A 20570-nucleotide genomic window follows, 5' to 3' on the forward strand; every position below is an offset into this window, starting at 1 on the left:
ATGTATAATTTGACCAGTGAATTATAGAATTGCATATTTAGGGGCCAGGCATGGTGGCTCATGCCTATAATTCTAGCACTTTGGCAGGCCGAGGATCACATGAGGTCAGGAGTTCGAGATAAACCTGGCCAACGTGGTGAAACCCCATCTCTACTAAAAATACAAAAATTAGCCAGGCCTGATGGCGCATGCCTGTAATCCCAGCTACTTGTGAAGCTGAGTCAGGAGAATTGTTTGAACCAGGAGGGAGAGGCTGTAGTGAGCGGAGATCATGCCACTGCACTCCAGCCTGGGTGATAGAGTAAGACTGTCTCAAAGAAAAAAAAAATTGCATGGTTAGGACAAATATGCTTCAGAATTTTTTTAATTGTGTTTTTTAAGAAAAATTACTGTTTTGTTTTGTTTTGTTTTTCATCAGGTGTTCTGGGGCTTAGATAAGAAACTAGCTCAGCGTAAGCATTTCCCCTCTGTCAATTGGCTCATCAGCTACAGCAAGTATATGCGTGCCTTGGATGAATACTATGACAAACACTTCACAGAGTTCGTTCCTTTGAGGACCAAAGCTAAGGAAATTCTGCAGGAAGAAGAAGACCTGGCAGAAATTGTACAGCTTGTCGGAAAGGTGAGTTGTTAAATTCCATGGAAAATAGATCTGTGGGTTACACTGGGGTGTTACAAGAACAGATAGAGCCTTAGATATTGCAGATTCTTGCCTAGCAAAATAAATATTTATTAAATATTTTTAATTGAAATTTTTAATTCATTACAGTACTTAGCATGGTTCTTGGGTATATTGTAGGTGAGAAAGAAACACTTGATTTACTTTTATCTTGAAATGGAATATACCCGTCACCAACCAAATTAGAGGTGGTAGAGTTAGGATTTGTTAACATACATTTTTGTAGGAATGCTAGGGCTAGGTACCAGAAGGATTGGCTTATAGTTCCTCCATTAATTAGCTATGTGGCCTTAAACAGGTGACTTACATTCTTGTGTCTGTATCTTGATTCTTCAAGGAAAGATGGTGTAATTAAATTTAGGCAAATTAAATGCCAGAATGAAGACTTCTCAGGTAGTATGCAATGCTAGTTAGTACTCAGAGTTCTCTGTCTGGTTTTGTTCTTTTTATTATATGTTATAAAGTCACCTCCTAATTTATTCCAAAAAAGGTTAATATTTGGAGATAGCTAACATTGTAGCATGTATTACTACTTATTATTTGTAGAATAAAAATATTCTCTTATCTGCCCGATAAGAGAAGCAAGAAACAAGAAGAACTGTAAAACCAGATAAAGGCAATACAAGAAAGGAAAAATATAGGCTAATATTGTTGATGAATGTAGGTATGAATGTAGATACTTAATAAAATATTAAATATTAGAGTATGAGGTCCAGTAGGATATTAAAGACAACAAAATGATACATCATAAGCAAGTTTATCTCAGGAATGTCCATATTAGACACAGAAGATCTATTGTAATTCACTAAAGTAATAATATAATCGGAAAAGGATATCTCTATTAATGTAGAAAAATATTTGAAGTTTATTACAATTTTTAGAAACAGCAAACAAGGAATGTAAGAGAACTTCCTTAATGTGTTGAAAGTAATATACTAAGAGCTAGGGAAACCACTTTACTTACTGGAGAAATTTCAGATGCATTTCATTTAAAAACTGGGATTAAGACAAGCATGCCTAATCTCATCACTGTGTTCAGTCGAATACCAGAGATCATAACCAATGGTGTAAGAAGAGAAAAAAGAAAAATTGTAAAGAAAGAGATAACAATGTCATTGTTTGTAGATAATGTGCTCTTATATTAGAAATATAACAGAATTAACAGAGAAACAGAAGTAAGAGTTCACTGGGGGGTTATGATTCAAGATAAACACAAATCAAGAGAATTTCTGTACACTAGCAATACCAACTAGAAAATAAAAGTAAAAATAAGATGTTCTCAATAGCAACAAAAACTAGAGTGTAGGAACTAACCAGAAATATGTATTTCTTCTATGAAAACCACTTTTAAACTAATAAATGAAACAGAAGATGATCTGAAAATAGAAACAGTCCATGCTCTTGGATGGAATGACTTATTAAAAAGATGCCACTTCTCAGCCAGGCGTGGTGGCTCACACCTGTAATCTCAGCACTTTGGGAGGCTGAGGCGGGCAGATCACGAGGTCAGGAGTTTAAGACCAGCCTGGCCCATCTCTACTAAAAATACAAAAAATTAGCTGGGCATGGTGGCGGGCACCTGTAATCTCAGCTACTTGGGAGGCTGAGGCAGGAGAATTGCTTGAACCTGGGAGGCGGAGGCTGCAGTAAGCCAAAATCGCACCACTGCACTCTAGCCTGGGCGACAGAGTAAGACTGCATCTCAAAAAAAAAAAAAAAAAAAAAAAAAAAAACCATTTCTCTTTAATCTGTAAATTCAATGTAACGCCAATCTAAAATTCATTTGATTTCACAAAGATTCACAACCTTAAATAAGAACAGTAAAGTGTGAGCTTTTCCCCTATTGGATAAGGGGAAATACAAAACCCTAATAATAAAGATAGTGTGGTATTGGTAAAATAACAGACCAGCAGACCAGTGGAACAGAATAGAGATAGACTTATGATTGTATAAACCATTGATAATGCAAAGATGGTACCAAAAATCAAGTGAGGAGAAGATACATTGTTTTAGTCTGTGATAGAAAACTGTTTACTATTTGGAGGAAAAAAACAAAATTGGATTGTTCTCTAATTCCACATACAAAGTTGGAATCCAGATAGATTCACAATTTACATGGGAAAGGTAAGACTTTCAGTTTAATAGAAAACAAATATTAAGAAAATATCTTTGTGATCTAGAGTTGGAAAAGGACTTCTAAAATAAACCCCTTAACGTTAGCCTTAAAACAATAAAAAGAGTTTTTTGATTACATGAAAAGTAAGCATTTATGTTTAGCAAAGGCCTATCCTGGTTAAGGGTAACAGACCAGTGACATTGGGAGGGAAGTTTGTGACATCTAAAACTCATGGACTGGCTGGGCATTGTGACTCACACCTGTAATCCCAGCATTTTGGGAGGCTGAGGTGAGTGGATGGCTTGACTCCAGGAGTTCAAGACCAGCCTGGGCAACATGATGAGACCTTGTCTCTATAAAAAATATAAAAATCAGTTGGGTGTGGTGGTTCAGGCCGGTAGTCCCAGCTACTTGGGAAGCTGAGGTGGGAGGATCACTTGAGCTCAGGAGGTTGAGACTACAGTGAAGCGATATCTCGCCACTGCACTCCATCCTGGGTGACAGAGTGAGACCCTATCTCTATTAAAAAATAAGTAAATACATAATAAGATAAAAATGTTTAGAAAAATTTTAATTTTAAAAATACTTTTTGAAAAATTAAAGAAAACACCAATGGACTAATGTCTAAAATGTACAAAGATCTTCTGTAAATGAATAAGAAGACTAGAACTTCAACAGAAATGTGGCCAAAAGAAAGAACAGACTGATTATAGAAAAGGAATCCCAAAAGACTAAGACCTATGGAGAATTGCTCAAACAACACTGAGAACACCACATTATACTAGTTAAAATGTCAAATATTGCCAGTGTTGTGGAGACAGAGGAACTGGTGGGCGGATTGTCTGGTGCTGCCATTGTGGGGACCAGTCTGATAGGACTGACTTACATACCCTGGGACCTAGCAATTCTGTTTCTGGATATTTATCCCCAAAGAAATTCTCAAACAGGTCCTTAAGTGGATGTTTATGGTGGTGGGGAAATAGAAGAAATCTGAAAGTCCTCTACTGTGAGCAAAAGATGGAAGGTAAAATAGGGAGGGTGCACACCACAGAGGATGAAATATATGAGAGCTGGAAGCTGCAGACCATGTGGCACAGCAGCATGGGTGGATCGAAACAAAGTACCAAACCAAAGACACAAGTAAGAATGTTTTACATAATTAAAGACACTTGCACAAAATAAAATACACATTGTACATGAATTTATACAAATAAAAGAATGCACATAAAACATTGTTTAATATTTACCTGTGGTTGAAGAGGACTACGGATAAAAGGGATTTACAAAAAAAAACTGGAGACCTGATCCTTACCTAAGGAGCTTAGCACGCATAAATAATGAAAGAATGTAGTTAACTCATTGGGCTTGTCCATTTTCCACTCCCAAGAAATCTTTACCTGTTAGTGATCCCAGCAACACTGATATTATCTCTTAAGGCTGCTACGGCGATTGTAAAAGTTAGGGCTTTTGAGGTAGTGATATTTAAAGGATGAAGCTCTGTAACTTAGCTATACTAGTAAAATAGCACTCAGACATAGAATAGTACATACTTACTGTACTTCATAGTTCTAAATACTTTGTAATGTTTTTAAAATTCAACTATTTATGAGCTATATAGATTTTTATTAAACAAACTTAAGACTGAGAATACAAATAATTAAGATAGCAAGCCAAGATGTGAAGCGGTATTTCAAGAAAAGAATATCAAGCTTGTGTGTGTGTGTGTGTGTGTATGTATGTATGTATATGTATTTTTGAGAGGGAGTCTCACACTGTCACCAGGCTGGAGTGCAGTGGCGCGATCTCGGCTCACTGCAACCTCCGCCTCCCAAGTTCAAGGGATTCTCCTGCCTCAGCCCCCTCGAGTAGCTGGGACTACAGGCGTGCGCTACCGCACCTGGCTAATTTTTGTATTTTTAGTAGAGATGGGATTTCCCCATGTTTTCCAGGATGGTCTCGATCTCTTGACCTTGTGATCCTGCCCACCTTGGCCTCCCAAAGTGCTGGGATTACAGGTATGAGCCACAGCATCCGGCGAAAACAGCAAGCTTTTTGCCACCCATGTTTGTTTGGGATTTTTGTGTGTGTGTGTGAGACAAGTTCTCGCTCTGTCACCCAGGCTGGAGTGCAGTGGCACGATCTCAGCTCACTGCAACCTCCATCTGCCTCCCAGGCTCAAGCAATCTTCCCACCCCAGCCTCCCAAGTAGCTGTGTCTACAGGCGCGTGCCACCACACCTGGCTAATTTTTGTATTTTTTGTAGAGACAGGTTTTCACCATGTTGCCCAAGCTGGTCTCGCACTCCTGAACTCAAGCAATCTTCCTGCCTCGGCCTCCCAAAGTGCTGGGATTACAGGTGTTAGCCACTGCACCCGGACCCATGTTCTTAGCAGCACTGTTCACGATAGCCAGGAAGTGGAAGCAACCCAAATGCCCATCTATGGATGAATCCATAAACAAAATGTGATATATATATATATAAAATGAGATATTATTCAGCCTTAAAAAAGAAAGAGATCCTGTCACATGCCTCAGTACAGATGAACTCTGAGGGCATTATGCTAAGTGAAGTAAGCTGGTCACAAAAGGACAAACATTGTATGATTTCGTTTTTATGAGGTATTTAAAATAGTCAAATTCATAGAAACAGAAAGTAGAATAGTGGTTACCAGGGCTGGGGGAAGAGAGAAAGGAGAGTTACTGTTCATTGGATGTAATGTTTCAGATTTACAACATGGAAAAGCCCTAGAAATCTGTTTCACAGTAATGTGAGTATATATAACACTACTGCCTATATAATTAAAAGCGGCAAAGATGGTAAATTTTATGTTATATGCTTTTTAACCACAGTTTAAAAAGAACAGCAATCAAAAAGCAGTTATAAGTAAATTTATTAACAATAAGTGATTGTGGATTATATAGTTTCTGCTTGTTAATTAATTGCCACCATCGATCTTACATTTTAGAGTAAATGTCTAAAAATATCTTTTTCTCTTCTAGGCTTCTTTGGCAGAAACAGATAAAATCACTCTGGAGGTAGCAAAACTTATCAAAGATGATTTCCTACAACAAAATGGATATACTCCTTATGACAGGTAAGCTATATTGATTTCCTTTTTTTATTTGAGGATTTTCTATTGTGTTTTGATGAAGGGGTACACATAAAAACCTTTTTTTATTCTCATACAGGCTCATACACTCTGATTTAGTAGATTGGTTTATTTGTATATTCGTAGTAGACATCTAATGATCTAATATGTCCCCTATCTTGATTTGCTCATTTGTCCAATTACGACAGTATTTTCACTCATACGTTCATCTATAGTTAGATTTAATTGTGGCTTAGTGCAGAAGCCTTCTTCGTTTCTTTCCACTGCCCATGTCTCCTTTACTCTCGTACGTTGTTGTTGTTTTGAGACAGGATCTCACTCTGTCACCCAAACTAGAGTGCGGTAGCGCAGTCTCAGCTACTGCAGCCTCAACCTCCTGACAGTTCTCTCACCTCAGCCTCCTGAGTAGCTAGAACTGCAGGTGCCCACCACCATGCCCAGCTAATTTTTTTTTTTTTTTGGTAGAGACTGAGTTTTGCCATGTTGCCCAGGCTGGTCTCCAACTCCTGGGCTCAAGCAATCCACCCACCTCGGCCTCCCAAAGTGTTGGGACTCACAGGCATGAGCCAACATGCCTGGCTTCTTTTACTCTTTTCCTAAATAATTATTACTCTTTTCCTAAATAATTAATAGTTCTGCTTTCATGCCTCATTTCCCAAGAGTCCTATTGCTTGCTTTCTACCAAGGTCTCTGTTAGAGCACTCCAACTCCTACTCAGTGCTTTCTTTTTTCCATCATTATCAATGCTACTACTGAGGCTTGTTTAAAGTTCTCATTTCTTTTCAACTTTGAGAATTTAGCCCTTTCATGCCAGATTATCTTTTCTCCCTTAAATCATATTTGGCCCCATATAAGACTGAAGAAGGAACTGAGCCAATAGAAGGATTACCGGAATGTAGGGCAAGCAGTAAATGTGCCAGTTTATCAGTAAGCCCCATAAATTTGCTCTGTTGGGAACTTATGAAGCTTCTAGGAACCACCTACACAAAGATAACAAGGGAAAAATTATTTGGAAAAGGTGTAATAGGAGTATGCATGAAATTATGTACGCAAATGTGTTTAAACATGTCCAAAAGTTGTAAGAATGTATGTGACTGCAATTGAGTATTTGTTCTTGTGTCTGTTATTTAAAAAGTATTGGCAAATGAAAATGAACACATTAAGAAAAAAGGGGCTACTACTAACTTTAGGAACTTGCAATTTCCTGCTTTCTTATTACTCATTAAACCTAATCCACTATCACAAGGGAGTCTTTACAACTCAGTTATTTTACCATTTGTGTTACTTATTTAACTGCATTGTACAAAAACAAACCCTCAGAGAGTCATTAGATTATAGCAGTACTGTTTCATTGTTTTCCAACTTGATGATTTTAACAGAGAAAAGTAAAATTTACCCTTAAAATAAATAAAAGAATATATATCTTCTTCTATCCCATATCCTGAGACATCTCTGTCCAAAAACTCTGGTTAAGCAGCTGTTGGTCTTTTCACTATTATTTTTTTATTCCTTATGTATCGTCTAATAAGTAAGCAATCTGCATACTTAGATAAAGAAATGAATGCTCTAGTAGTTTTATGAACCTGTTTTGGAATTTATTTTTGTTAACTTTTTTGACCGTCATTTATTCTAGGTTCTGCCCATTCTACAAGACAGTAGGGATGCTGTCCAACATGATTGCATTTTATGATATGGCTCGTAGAGCTGTTGAAACCACTGCCCAGAGTGACAATAAAATCACATGGTCCATTATTCGTGAACACATGGGAGACATCCTGTATAAACTTTCCTCCATGAAATTCAAGGTATATTTTGTTTCTGCTGTAACTTTTTTTATTTGAAAATGTTTCTTTTTTTCTCTCTCTTTTTTTTTTTTTTTTTTTTAAGACAGAGTCTCGCTCTGTTGCCAGGCTGGAGTGCAGTGGCATGATCTTGTCTCACTGCAGCCTCTGCCTCCTGGGTTCAAACGATTCTCCTGCCTCAACCTTCCCGAATAGCTGGGACTACAGGCACGTGCCATGACACCCAGCTAATTTTTGGATATTTTTAGTAGAGACAAGGTTTCACCACGTTGGCCAGAATGGTCTCGATCGTTTGACCTCATGATCCACCCACCTCGGCCTCCCAAAGTGCAATGCTTCTTTTTAATTTTTCTAGCTATTTTGAGCCCAAACCTGGGCTATAAAACTTGCAGTTATTTTCACACATGTTCAGGTTTTGTAAAACCAGTAGAGGCCTCAAAGTTATGTTCAAATAGGAATTCTAATGATAAAAATTAGTATATCAGCCAGGCACAGTGGTTCTCATGCCTGTAATCCCAGCACTTTCAAAGGCTGAGGCAAGAGGATGACTTGAGCCCAGGAGTTCAAGACCAGCCTGGGCAACATGTCGAAATCCTGTCTCTACAAAAAATACAAAAGATTAGCCAGGTGTGGGGCACACACCTGTAGTCTCAGCTACCTGGGAGGCTGAGGTCAAGGCTGCAGTGTGCCATGGTCGCGCCACTACTCTGCAGCCTGGGCGACAGAGTGAGACCCAGTCTCAAAAAAAAAAAAAAAATTATGTCATGTCTAAAATAAATGCTGATGTGTATTCCTTTTTGTCTTAGCTGCCAGGCAAATTAGAGCTTCCTTCATAGATGAGCAACAATTACCTTACTCCAAGTGCCTATTAACCTCTAGCCCACATGTTCTTCTGAAATGACATCTCTGTTTACTTCTTTTAAATATCATGTACTGCACATCCTTTTTTAACTCTTTTTTTTTTTTCCTTTTTTGAGACAGAGTCTTGCTCTATCACCCAGGCTGGAATACAGTGGCATGATCTCGGCTCACTGCAACCTCCACCTCCTGGGTTCAAGCGATTCTCCTGACTCAGCCTCCCAAGTAGCTGGGATTACAGGTGCCTGCCACCACGCCCAGCTAATTTTTGTATTTTTAGAAGAGACAGGGTTTCACCATGTTGTCCAGGCTGGTCTCGAACTCCTGACCTCATGTGATCCGCCCTCCTCGGCCTCCCAAAGTGCTGGGATTACAGGCATAAGCCACCGTGCCTGGCCGTTTTTTAACTTTTAAGTAGCCTCTTGTTCTTTTGGAAGTACACAAGATAAAAATAGATAATTAAATGAAATTATTAGTAGGAACTCAAATGTATAAGATTGTTTTTTAAATATTTGATCAGTTGAATTGTATTTATTTCTGTCATGACATCCAGGCATATTTACTAACCATCTACTGAGAATGATTCTCTGAGTGTATATGTAATATAAAAATTTTAAGATAGTACATACATTTTGTGTGTGTGTTTACACTATAGATTGAAAGTAAACCTGTACAAATAATCACTATATTGAGAATTTAAAAACATTTACACCTTTTTAGTCTTGTCATTTTACCTTGAGATACATAAAACGAAGGAAGTAACCAGAATTTTGATATGGATATACAAGGTTGTTTATTAAATTTCTTTTATTTTATTTTATTTTTCTTTTTGAGATGGAATCTTGCTCTATTGTCCAGGCTGGAGTGCAGTGGTATGATCTTGGCTCACAGCAACCTCCATCTCCCAGGTTCAAGCAATTCTCCCTGCCTCAGGCTCCCAAGTAGCTGGGATTACAGGTGCATTCACTACACCCGGCTAATTTTTGTATTTTTAATAGAGACGGGGGTTTCTCTATGTTGGCCAGGCTGGTCTCGAACTCCTGACCTCAGGTGATCTGTCTGCCTCGGCCTCCCAAAGCGCTGGGATTACAGGCATGAGCCACTACACTAAGCCAAATTTCTTAAATGTCACCCAAGAATGAACAGAACCAACAGTACATTATGGTGTGTCCATAAGATAGATATTATGAAGGCATTACCATTTTGGTCAAAAATATTCAAAGACATGGAGAAATGCTTATGTCACAGAGTGAAAAAACTTCCAAATGTAACTTGATCCAAATATTGTCTTAAAAAACTATATATTCATAGGAAGTATGTAGTAATAATTTCTATTTATATGCTTATTGTGTCAAATTAACATCACAGGTATTTTTTAATGTCATTACTCTTCTGTAGCATTGTTTTGTGGCTGGACAGTAATATTTTTCTATCCATGGACACTTAGAAAATTTCCAGTTATTGGCCGGGCGCAGCAGCTCACCTCTGTAATCCCAGCACTTTAGGATTCACCTGAGGTCAGGAGTTCTAGACTAGCCTGACCAACATGGAGAAACCCCGTCTCTACTAAAAATACAAAATTAGCCAGGCGTGGTGGTGCATGCCTATAATCCCAGCTACTCAGGAGGCTGAGGCAGGAGAATCACTTAAACCCGGGAGGTGCAGGTTGCAATGAGCCGAGATCACGCCACCGCACTCCAGCCTGGGCAGCAAGAGCAAAACTCTGTCTCAAAAAAAAAAAAAAGAAAAGAAAATTTCCCGTTATTGGCGTGGATGACCATGTAGTTGTATGTAGTTGGTTTTGTGCATTTTCTTAGTGTGGAGTCCCAGAAGTGGAATTATTGGGTTAGAGAACTGGAACATTTTAAAGTCTTTTTTTTTTTTGAGACGGAGTCTCACTCTGTCACTAGGCTGGAGTGCAGTGGCGCGATTTCAGCTCACTGTCAACCTCTGCCTCCTGGGTTCAAGTGAGTCTCCTGCCTCAGCCTCCCAAATAGCTGGGACTATAGGCGCACGCCACCATGCCCAGCTAATTTTTTTGTATTTTTAGTAGAGACGGGGTTTCACCATGTTGGCCAGGATGGTCTCGATGTCTCGACCTAGTGATCTGCCCATCTCAGCCCCCCAAAGTGCTGGGATTACAGGCGTGAGGCACCAAGCCTTGTTAAGTCTCATTTATACATATTAGTAAGTTGCTTTTCATAAGGATTTTAAATAATGGTGCATTTTAACATTATTTCCTAAATTTTACTTTTCCATCCCAGTATGATACCAGATGTTGAGCAAATTCTGTTTTGATTAAATTGCTAATTATCGTGCATTAAGTCATATTCATCTAATATATGAAGTGGCATAATTTCCCACTATTGTGCACATTGTTGAGGATAAAGCCTTTGGTCACCGAATGTGGTGATCAGGCAAAATGCAAAATTTAAATTTTGTTTTCTTTCTGTTTGGTTGGATTTGTATCCTTAAGAAAAAGGGAAAATGAGTATAGTTTTATCTCCTGCCTGTGGTTTACCACCTACTACTCAAAATACAAGTAACTTGGGCCAGGTGCAGTGGCTCACACCTGTAATCCCAGCACTTTGGGAGGCCGAGGCAAGTGGATCACTTGAGGTCAGGAGTTCAATACCAGCGTGGCCAACATGGTGAAACCCTGTCTTTACTAAAAATACAAGAAAAAATTAGCTGAGCATGATGGTGGGTGCCTATAATCCCAATTACTTGGGAGGCTGAGGCATGAGAATCACTTGAAGCCAGGAGTCGGAGGTTGCAGTGAGCCGAGATCGTGCCACTGCACTCCAGCCTGGGAGACAGAGTAAGACTCTGTCTCCAAAAAAAAAAGTAACTTACTAAACATAATGAAAATTATTTTCCAAATGCAAGTTGAATTTGTAATGTCTTCTTTCAGGATCCACTGAAAGATGGTGAGGCAAAGATCAAGAGCGACTATGCACAACTTCTTGAAGATATGCAGAATGCATTCCGTAGCCTTGAAGATTAGAAGCCTTGAAGATTAGAACTGTGATTTCCTTTTCCTCAACAAGCTCCTATGTGTATATTTTCCTGAATTTCTCATCTCAAACCCTTTGCTTCTTTATTGTGCAGCTTTGAGACTAGTGCCTATGTGTGTTATTTGTTTCCCTGTTTTTTTGGTAGGTCTTATATAAAACTAACATTCCTTTGTTCTAGTGTTGTGAAGGGCCTCCCTCTTCCTCTATCTGAAGTGGTGAATGTAGTAAATATATATTATGGTTACACTACTGTAAACTTGTATGTAGGGTGATGACCCTCTTTGTCCTAGGTGTGCCCTTATCTCTATTAAATTGTAAACAGGACTACTGCATGTACTCTCTTTGCAGTGAATTTGGAATGGAAGGCCAGGTTTCTATAACTTTTGAACAGGTACTTTGTGAAATGACTCAATATCTATTGTGGTAAGCTCATTGGCAGCTTAGCATTTTGCAGAGGAATTGCTTTGCAGGAAATATTTAATTTTCAAAAACATAATGATTAATGTTCCAATTATGCATCGCTTCCCCTACTATAAATCAGGAATATTTGTGAGAAACTATTGGGAACTATGCTCTTTTTATTTTTATTTTTTATTTATTTTATTTTTTTTGAGACAGAGTTTCACTCTTGTTGCCCAGGCTGGGGTGCAATGGCACGATCTTGGCTCACTGCAACCTCAGCCTCCCGGGTTCAAGCGATTCTCCTGCCTCAGCCTCCCGGGTAGCTGGGATTATACAGGCATGCTTCACCATGCCCAGCTAATTTTGTATTTTTAGTAGAAACGGGGTTTCACCATATTGGTCAGGCTGGTCTCGAACTCCCAACCTCAGGTGATCCGCCCGCCTCGGCCTCCCAAAGTGCTGGGATTACAGGCATAAGCTACCACGCCCGGCCGGGGACTATACTCTTTTTAAAATAGATATTTGTGGGGCTCACACAATATATGAAACAGTACCCTCTAAAAAAGAGAAGAAAAGAATCAGGCGGTCAAACTTAGAGCAACACTGTCTTATTAAAGCATAGTTTATTTCACTAGAAAAAATTTAGTATCAAGGACTATTATATACTTCATTACTAGAAGTTCTTTTTAAAATTACATTTAAAACAATCACTGAAAACTTGATCCACATCACACCTTCTTTATTTTCCTTAAACATCTTGGAAGCCTAAGCTTCTGAGAATCATGTGGCAAGTGTGATGGGCAGTAAAATAGCAGAGATTTTAGTAGCAATTAAAGGCTGTTTGCACCTTTAAGGACCAGCTGGGCTGTAGTGATTCCTGGGGCCAGAGTGGCATTATGTTTTTACGAAATAATGACGTGTCACATGTTTGCATGTTTGTTTGCTTGTTGAATTTTTGAACAGCCAGTTAACCAATCACAGAAAATATTACTTTCTTTCATATGGTTTTTGGTTCACTGGCTTAAGAGGTTTCTCAGACTATCTATGGCCACAGCAGCATACCAGTTTCCATCCTAATAGGAATGAAATTAATTTTGTATCTACTGATAACAGAATCTGCATCACATTAAAAAAAAAAGATCATTTTATCCATCTTTTAAGTATATGTTTAAAATAATAATTTATGTGTCTGCATATTGCAGAACAGCTCTGAGAGCAACAGTTTCCCATTAACTCTTTCTGACCAGTAGTGCTGGCACCATTGCTTCCTCTTTGGGTAGAGGAAAGGGTGTGTGAACATGGCTAACAATCTCAAATACCCAAATTGTGATAGCATAAATAAAGTATTTATTTTATGCCTCAGTATATTATTATTTAATTTTTTAGGTAATGCCTATATGTTGATCTATTAAGGAAAGCAATCAGTAGAGAATTCAGGATAGTTTTGTTTAAATTCTTGCAGATTACATGTTTTTACAGTGGCCTGCTATTGAGGAAAGGTTTTCTTCCATACAACTTGTTTTAACCTTTGAGAACATTGACAGAAATTATGCAATGGTTTGTTGAGATGCGGACTTAATGGTGCTGTTTAATCAGTTTGCTTCCAAAGTGGCCTACCCAAGAGGCCCTAAGACTAGTAGAAATTAAAAGGATTTCAAAAACTTTCTATTCCTTTCTTAAACCTACCAGCAAGCTAGGATTGTGATAGCAATGAATGGTATGATGATGAAAGTTTGACCAAATTTGTTTGTTTGTTGTTGTTTTTAATTTGAAATCATTCTTATTCCCTTTAAGAATGTTTATGTATGAGTGTGAAGATGCTAGCGAACCTACGCTCAGATATTCATCGTAAGTCTCTCTTCACCTGTTACAGAATTTCAGATTGGTCATTGATAGTATGTATTTCTTTAGTAAGAATGTGTTAAAATTACAATGATCTTTTAAAAAGATGATGCGGTTCTATATTTATTGTGCTGTGTCTGGTCCTAAGTGGAGCCAGTTAAACAAGTTTCCTATGTATTTTTCCAGTGTTAAATCTCACACATTGTACTTCGAAAATTTCCTTCCATCCTGAATAACGAATAGAAGAGGCCATATATATTGCCTCCTTATCCTTGAGATTTCACTATGTTTATGTTAAAAGTTGTGTATAATTGTTAAAATCTGTGAAAGAATAAAAAGTGGATTTAAATTAACTTTTTTTTCTTTTTCTCTTTTTTATGGCACATTCTGCTAGAAAACGTGTACCTTGTATCTTGACTTACTGTTTTGGGATGACCTTTTAAAAATTTTTCCTTCCTTTTTATAGATTGTTTCTTAAGATTATGAAATTGAATTGGAGCCCTCACTATAGCCTGCAAAAAGGCCCATAATTGTATCACACTATGTTTTGGAAATATAATACACAGAATCCCATCCCATTCTGAATTTTACTTTAAATTGAGAAAGTGAGTGGTTTCTATAAATTCACTTCTAAATGCAAGGAAATCAGTGGTACTCTTCAGTTTTTAACAAGGGAACTAAAGCCTTGTAATTTATGATTTTGCAAGCCAATTTAAGGTCCAGTATAATAATGTAGCAACATCCTTTGTAGCAATTCATTATGTTACGTAGGATATATTTTATTTCCTTAAATGTTATATTTTTAACAATTTCCAAAGGAGTGAAGAAGCAGTGTCAAATAAACAGCTGTATATTACCATTGAGTCTGAAGTTTATGGAGAGAAATTTTTAAAATCATGAGAAGACTTCTTCATTATAGAGTCGGTAATTTTTTGTCCATTAGGTAATATCCCAATATCTTCAGCATATTAGCTTTACTGTATTGCTACAATATAGGAATATGAAGAAGGGAATCAGCTTTCTCAAATGGGGTGATAAAATGCTACTGAAGTTGTTCTAAGAGCTTAGTTTGAATTCCCGCAGAAGTTGACTCTGAGACAAGTAATTGAGTTTAGGTAGTTTATTTGGGAGATGGTATCAAGAAACACCATTAGGAAAGTAGAGAATTGAGACAGAATGGAAAGAAGCCAATTAAAGCACTCATTACCAACCAAGTTAATACTTTGGACTATGTAGCACAATCCTGCTGGGGAGTTTGGGGAACAAGTGAACAATGCACATCGCAGTTATCCCACCAGGGTGCGAGGAAACTGTGGTAACTTGTCTGACAACCAGCTCCTGTCGATTTAAAATTTGAAAGCTGTGCGCATAAAGATGGGGAGAGTCAATACACAGCACATGCATACAGGTAGATCAGGCCCTGGTGGCCACAGAAAACCCTCTGCAAAATAATTTAGGTACTGGCAGTTGGGAGGTCGGGCTGGTGGCACTGAAATGGTGGTCATGGTTGAGGAGACAGAGGTAGGACACTACTAGCAACCACTGCAGGCTTCTTACAAATCCAGGAAAAAAATTAGTCAATTAGTAACTGAAAAGTTACTCTGGGCCAGGTGGCTCACGCCTGTAATCCCAGCACTTTGGGAGGCCAAGGTATGTGAATCACTTGAGGCCAGGAGTTCAAAACCAGCCTGGCCAATATGATGAAACCTTGTCTCTACTAAAAATACAAAAATTAGCTGGGTGTGGGCTGGGGTACAGTGGCTCACGCCTGTAATCCCAGCACTTTGGGAGGCTGAAGCGGGCAGATCACGAGGTCAGGAGATCAAGACCATCCTGGCTAACATGGTGAAACCCCGTCTCTACTAAAAATAAAAATAAAAAATTAGCCAGGCGTGGTGGTGAGCTCCTGTAGTCCCAGCTACTTGGGAGGCTGAGGCAGGAGAATGGCGTGAACCCGGGATGCGGAGCTTGCAGTGAGCCGAGATTGCACCACTGCACTCCAGCCTGGGCGACAGAGTGAGACTCCGTCTCTAAATAAATAAATAAATAGCTGGGTGTGGTGGTGCGCCCCTGTAGTCCCAGCTACTCAGGAGGCTGAGGCAGAATTGCTTGAACACAAGAGGCTGAGGTTTCAGTGAACTGAGATTGTGCCACTGGCACTCCAGCCTGGGCAAGAGCAAGACTCTGTCTCAAAAAAAAAAAAAAAAAAAAAAAGGCATTCTGCAAAATAAGGAAACACCATGTAAAAAGATCAGGAGACTTGGAGACAAGATGTTTGAGAAAGAGCAGAGAGTACACATACTATTTTGGGTATAAGGAGACAGATGTGATTTAATGCTCCCGAAAGTAAAGGGATCAATGGGGATTTTGATCATTTATTCCCACCCCCTCATTATGTAGAAGAGGAAATCGAAGTTCAAGGAGGTTAACTGACTTGCCCTTGTCACAGAGCTACTTAATAGCAAAATCCTGGCTTCCTGATTCCTAGTGTTTCTTTGTTTCCACTAAATCATACTGTGTATCTTTTCCTTACATGTGTACTTTTCATTCAGACCCAAGTAATATGAGCTAAAGTAACCTGAGAAAAATCAGTGAGAAATTACCGGCTAGACAAAGTGGACATGGACATGGGTAATATGATTCACTCATTTTTTTTTTTTTTTTTTGAGATAGAGTTTCTCTTTTTGCCCAGGTTGTAGTGCAGTGGTGTGATCCCAGTTCACTGCAACCTCAGCCTCACAGGTTCAAGCAGTTCTCCTGCCTCAGCCTCCCAAGTAGCTGAGATTACAGGCATGCACCACTACACCCGGATAATTTTTTGTATTTTTAGTAGAGATGGGGTTTCACCATGTTGGTCAGGTTGGTCTCAAATTTCTGACCTCAGGTGATCCGCCCTTCTCAGCCTCCCAAAGTGCTGGGATTATAGGTGTGAGACCACGTCCGGCCCACTCATCCTGTTTTTTCTTTTTTTTTTTTTTTTAGAGAGGCAAGGTCTCATTCTGTCACCCAGGCTGGTGTGCAGTGGCATGATCATAGCTCACTGCAGCCTCAAACTCCTGGGTTCAAGAGGTGCTCCTGCCTCAACCTCCCAAAGTGCTGGGATTAGAGGCATGAGCCACCATGCCTGGCCAAGGTTTTTTTTTTTTTTTTGAGATGGAGTCTTGCTCTGTTGTCCAGGCTAGAGTGCAATGACATGATCTCGGCTTACTGCATTCTCTGCCTCCTGGGTTCAAGTGATTCTTGTGCCTCAGCCTCCCTAAGTAGTTGGGACTACAGGCATGTGCCACCATGCCCAGCAAATTTTTGTATTTTTAGTAGAGACAGTTTCGCCATGTTGGCCAGGCTGGTCTCAAACTCCTGACCTCAGGTGATCAACCTGCATTGGTCAGCCTCCCAAAGTGCTGGTATTAGGTGTGAGCCACCACACCTGGCCCAATTTGTTTTTCTTAAGAAGGAAAATGTGAGTGGAAAATTGTTCGAGTTTGAGCCAGAGTTGAAGAAGATGAATCTGGAAATAGATAACCATTTTTACCAAAATTGTATAGAGGTCTTTAAAGAGGGGAGGAACAAGAATATAAAAATAATGAATATCTGATAAAGGACTTATATCCAGAATATGTAAAGAAATCAAACAAAAAATGCAGAGATCTTTATAAATAGATAAAAGAATTAACAGATGCCTCAAAAAATGGCCAATTATGTGAAAAAGTTGCTCAACTTCAAGTCATCAGAAATGCAAATTAATACAATATGATACCTCTTCATACCCACTAGAATGGCTAAAATGGAAAGGACAGAATACCAAGTACTGGTGAAGATGTGGAGCAACAGGAACTGTCATACATATTTGGCAAGAGTATAAATTTGTACAACCACTTTGGAGAACTATTCTGACAGAGTCTACAAAATTGAATTGGGAATAACTAATGACTCACAAATCCCATTCTGAGGTCTATATCCAACAGAAATGCATACATGTATGTTCACAAAAAGACATGTACCAAAATGTTCATAGCAGCACTATTAGTAAAAGCCCCAAACTGGGAACCACCTGGCTAACAGTTTGGAAGAACTGAAGTAAGTTGTGGTATATTCGCACAATGAAATACTATACAAAAATGAAAGTTAACACAACAACATGCATGTATCTCACAAACATAATGTTTAAAGAAGCCCGACAACAGCGAATGATTCAATTTATATAAAATGTAAAAAAACAACTTATCTATGGTGTTTAAAGTCAGGATAGCAGTTACACATGGTGGGGAGGGGAATGTTAATAACAGGAGGGTAGGCCGGGCGCAGTGGCTCATGCCTGTAATTCCAGCAGTTTGGGAGGCTGAAGCGCATGGATCACCTGAGTTCAGGAGTTCAAGACCAGCCTGGCCAACATGGTGAAACCCTGTTTCTACTAAAAATACAAAAATTAGCCAGGCATGGTGGTACATGCCTGTAATCCCAGCTACTAGGGGGGCTGAGGCAGGAGGATTGCTTGAACCTGGGAGGCAGAAGTTGCAGTGAGCTGAGATCATGCCGCTGCACTCCAGCCTGGGAACAGAGCAAGCCTCCATCTCAAAAAAATAAGTAAATAAAATAACAGGAGTGTAGCAGAAGGGGAGCTTCTGGAGTGTTGATAATGTTCTGGTTCTTGATGTGGGTCCTGATAACAAAGATGGGTTCACTTTGTAAAAATTCATGCACACAATTCAAGCACTTTCCTGTATATATGTCATACTTTACTAATAAGTTTACAAAAACAAGTAATGATTATACTTAAGAGGTTTATATTTAAAGTATTTTTGCATTAAGAAATATATAGTGGTTTAAAAATACTTTTAGGTTTTACCTAATAAGAAAATTATGTTTTTGTTTGTTTGATGTTTAAGCTTACACTTTCCTAGCGGTGGTAATAGATTTAAAATTTTCAGTTCAGGCACTTTCAATTCTCTTTGCAATCAATAGCTTGCTTTGTCGGATAGCTGACCTGAATTTGGAGAATAGTCTGTTCTTGGAACACAGAATGCATAAATTGTTGTCTCTTCACAGTGCTGTAGCCAGTTGCATACAAATATGTACTCAGGTGTCCGTCAATACATATCACAGCCCCCTAAAGTAGCAATGGATGACTGTTAGAAACAGGTTTAATGTTTTAAATAATTATACATCTTAATTAGATGTTACCCAAACTTGTCCGAATGTAAGAAACGTGGAATTGTGTTAATACAGATTCCCAGGCCCTGCCCCAAACCAACCTGAATTGGAATCTCTAGTCTAGGGAAAGGGTAGGGGAATCGATTTAACAAGCATTCCAAGTGATTCTTACCATGTGGCAAGTTTTGGGAAACAGCTATCTTTATTCCATGCTTAGCTATGAAAAGTAACATGAGGCTAGGCGCAGTGGCTCACGCCTGTAATCCCAGCACTTTTGGAGGCTGAGGCAGGCAGATCACGAGGTCGGGAGATTGAGACCATCCTGGCTAACATTGTGAAACCCCATCTCTACTAAATAATACAAAAATTAGCTGGGCGTGGTGGCACACACCTGTAATCCCAGCTTCTCAGGAGGCTGAGGCAAGAGAATTGCTTGAACCCAGGAGGCAAAGTTTGCAGTGAGCCGAGATCGTGCCACTGCACTCCAGCCTAGGCGACAGAGCGAGACTCCATCTCAAAAAAAAAAAAAAAAAAGTATCATGAGAGACTTAGATTTAAATAAGCATTCTCCCAAATGTTGACTAGCTTTATCATAATCTCAGCATTATAAGATGTTGCAGAACAATTTATCCTTTATGAGGTACCTTGGTACTTGCCTTAAACTGTGCTCTGCTGATTCACATGTATTCTGACTCATTTAGACTCAGAATAGCCTGGCACTCAAAGTTTTCCTAAATCATGAAATTTTAGCAATAATAACTGTAATGCCTATGGATTCTAAACAGGATTCTATTATAGTAGTTTCAGGTATTTTACTGAATGGACCAACAGGTGGTTTTTTTTCTGTCCATTTATCTACACATGGGAGATTTTAAAAAGGAATCAAAATTCTGCAACATAGCTTGTGAACATAATTATAAAGGAGTATAATTTAGTTCGATTTTTAAAAATAGCATTTGTTGGCCATGCACAGTGGCTCACATCTGTAATCCCAGCACTATGGGAGGCCAACGCAGGTGGATTTCTTGATCCCAGAAGTTCAAGACCAGCATGAGCAACATGCATAGTAAGACCTCCTCTCTACAAAAAAATTAAAAATCAGCTGGGCATGGTGGCACATGCCTGCAGTCCCAGCTACTTGGGAGGCTGAGGTGGGAGGATCACTTAAACTCAGGAAGTCAAGGCCGCAGTGAGACATGATCATGCCACTACACTTCAGCCTGGGTGACAAGAGTGAGACCCTGTCTCAAAAAAAAAAAAAAAAAAAACCTGGCATTTTTCCTGGGATTCAAAAATTTTTTTTTAACCCATCAAGATAAATTTTTTTAGTTTGAATTTTCTGGTTTTTTTGTTTGTTTGTTTTTTGTTTTGTTTTGTTTTTTGAGACATTGTCTTGCTCTGTCACCCAGGCTGGAGTACAGTGGCACAATCTCAGCTCACTGCAGCCTCGACCTCTTGGGCTCCAGCAACCCTCCCACCCCAGCCTCTCGAGTAGCTGGGACAATAGGTGCATGCCACCATGCCTGGCTAATTTTTTTTTTTATTAGAGACAGAGGTCTCACTATGTTGCACAGACTCAAGTGATCCTCCCAC

General features: G+C 39.0%; 1 protein-coding gene across 4 annotated transcripts in view; it reads left to right on the plus strand.

Moving 5' to 3' along the window:
• ATP6V1A (ATPase H+ transporting V1 subunit A) overlaps positions 1–14179 on the plus strand; it is a 61795-nt gene extending 47616 nt beyond the window's left edge. For 3 of the 4 annotated variants that reach the window (XM_025375415.1, XM_025375416.1, XM_025375414.1), the window contains 4 exons: positions 419–622; positions 5796–5890; positions 7539–7710; positions 11480–14179. In XM_025375415.1, the coding sequence (XP_025231200.1) occupies positions 419–622; positions 5796–5890; positions 7539–7710; positions 11480–11572 (564 nt within the window). In that variant the 3' untranslated portion in view covers positions 11573–14179. Of the gene's footprint in view, positions 1–418; positions 831–5795; positions 5891–7538; positions 7711–11479 lie in introns of those variants that run through there. The other variant, XM_025375418.1, reaches the window with a different exon arrangement.
• Positions 14180–20570: the final 6391 nt, after the last annotated feature.

The sequence above is a fragment of the Theropithecus gelada genome, chromosome 2 (genome assembly GCF_003255815.1).
Source record: "Theropithecus gelada isolate Dixy chromosome 2, Tgel_1.0, whole genome shotgun sequence".
Taxonomy (NCBI): Eukaryota; Metazoa; Chordata; class Mammalia; order Primates; family Cercopithecidae; genus Theropithecus; species Theropithecus gelada.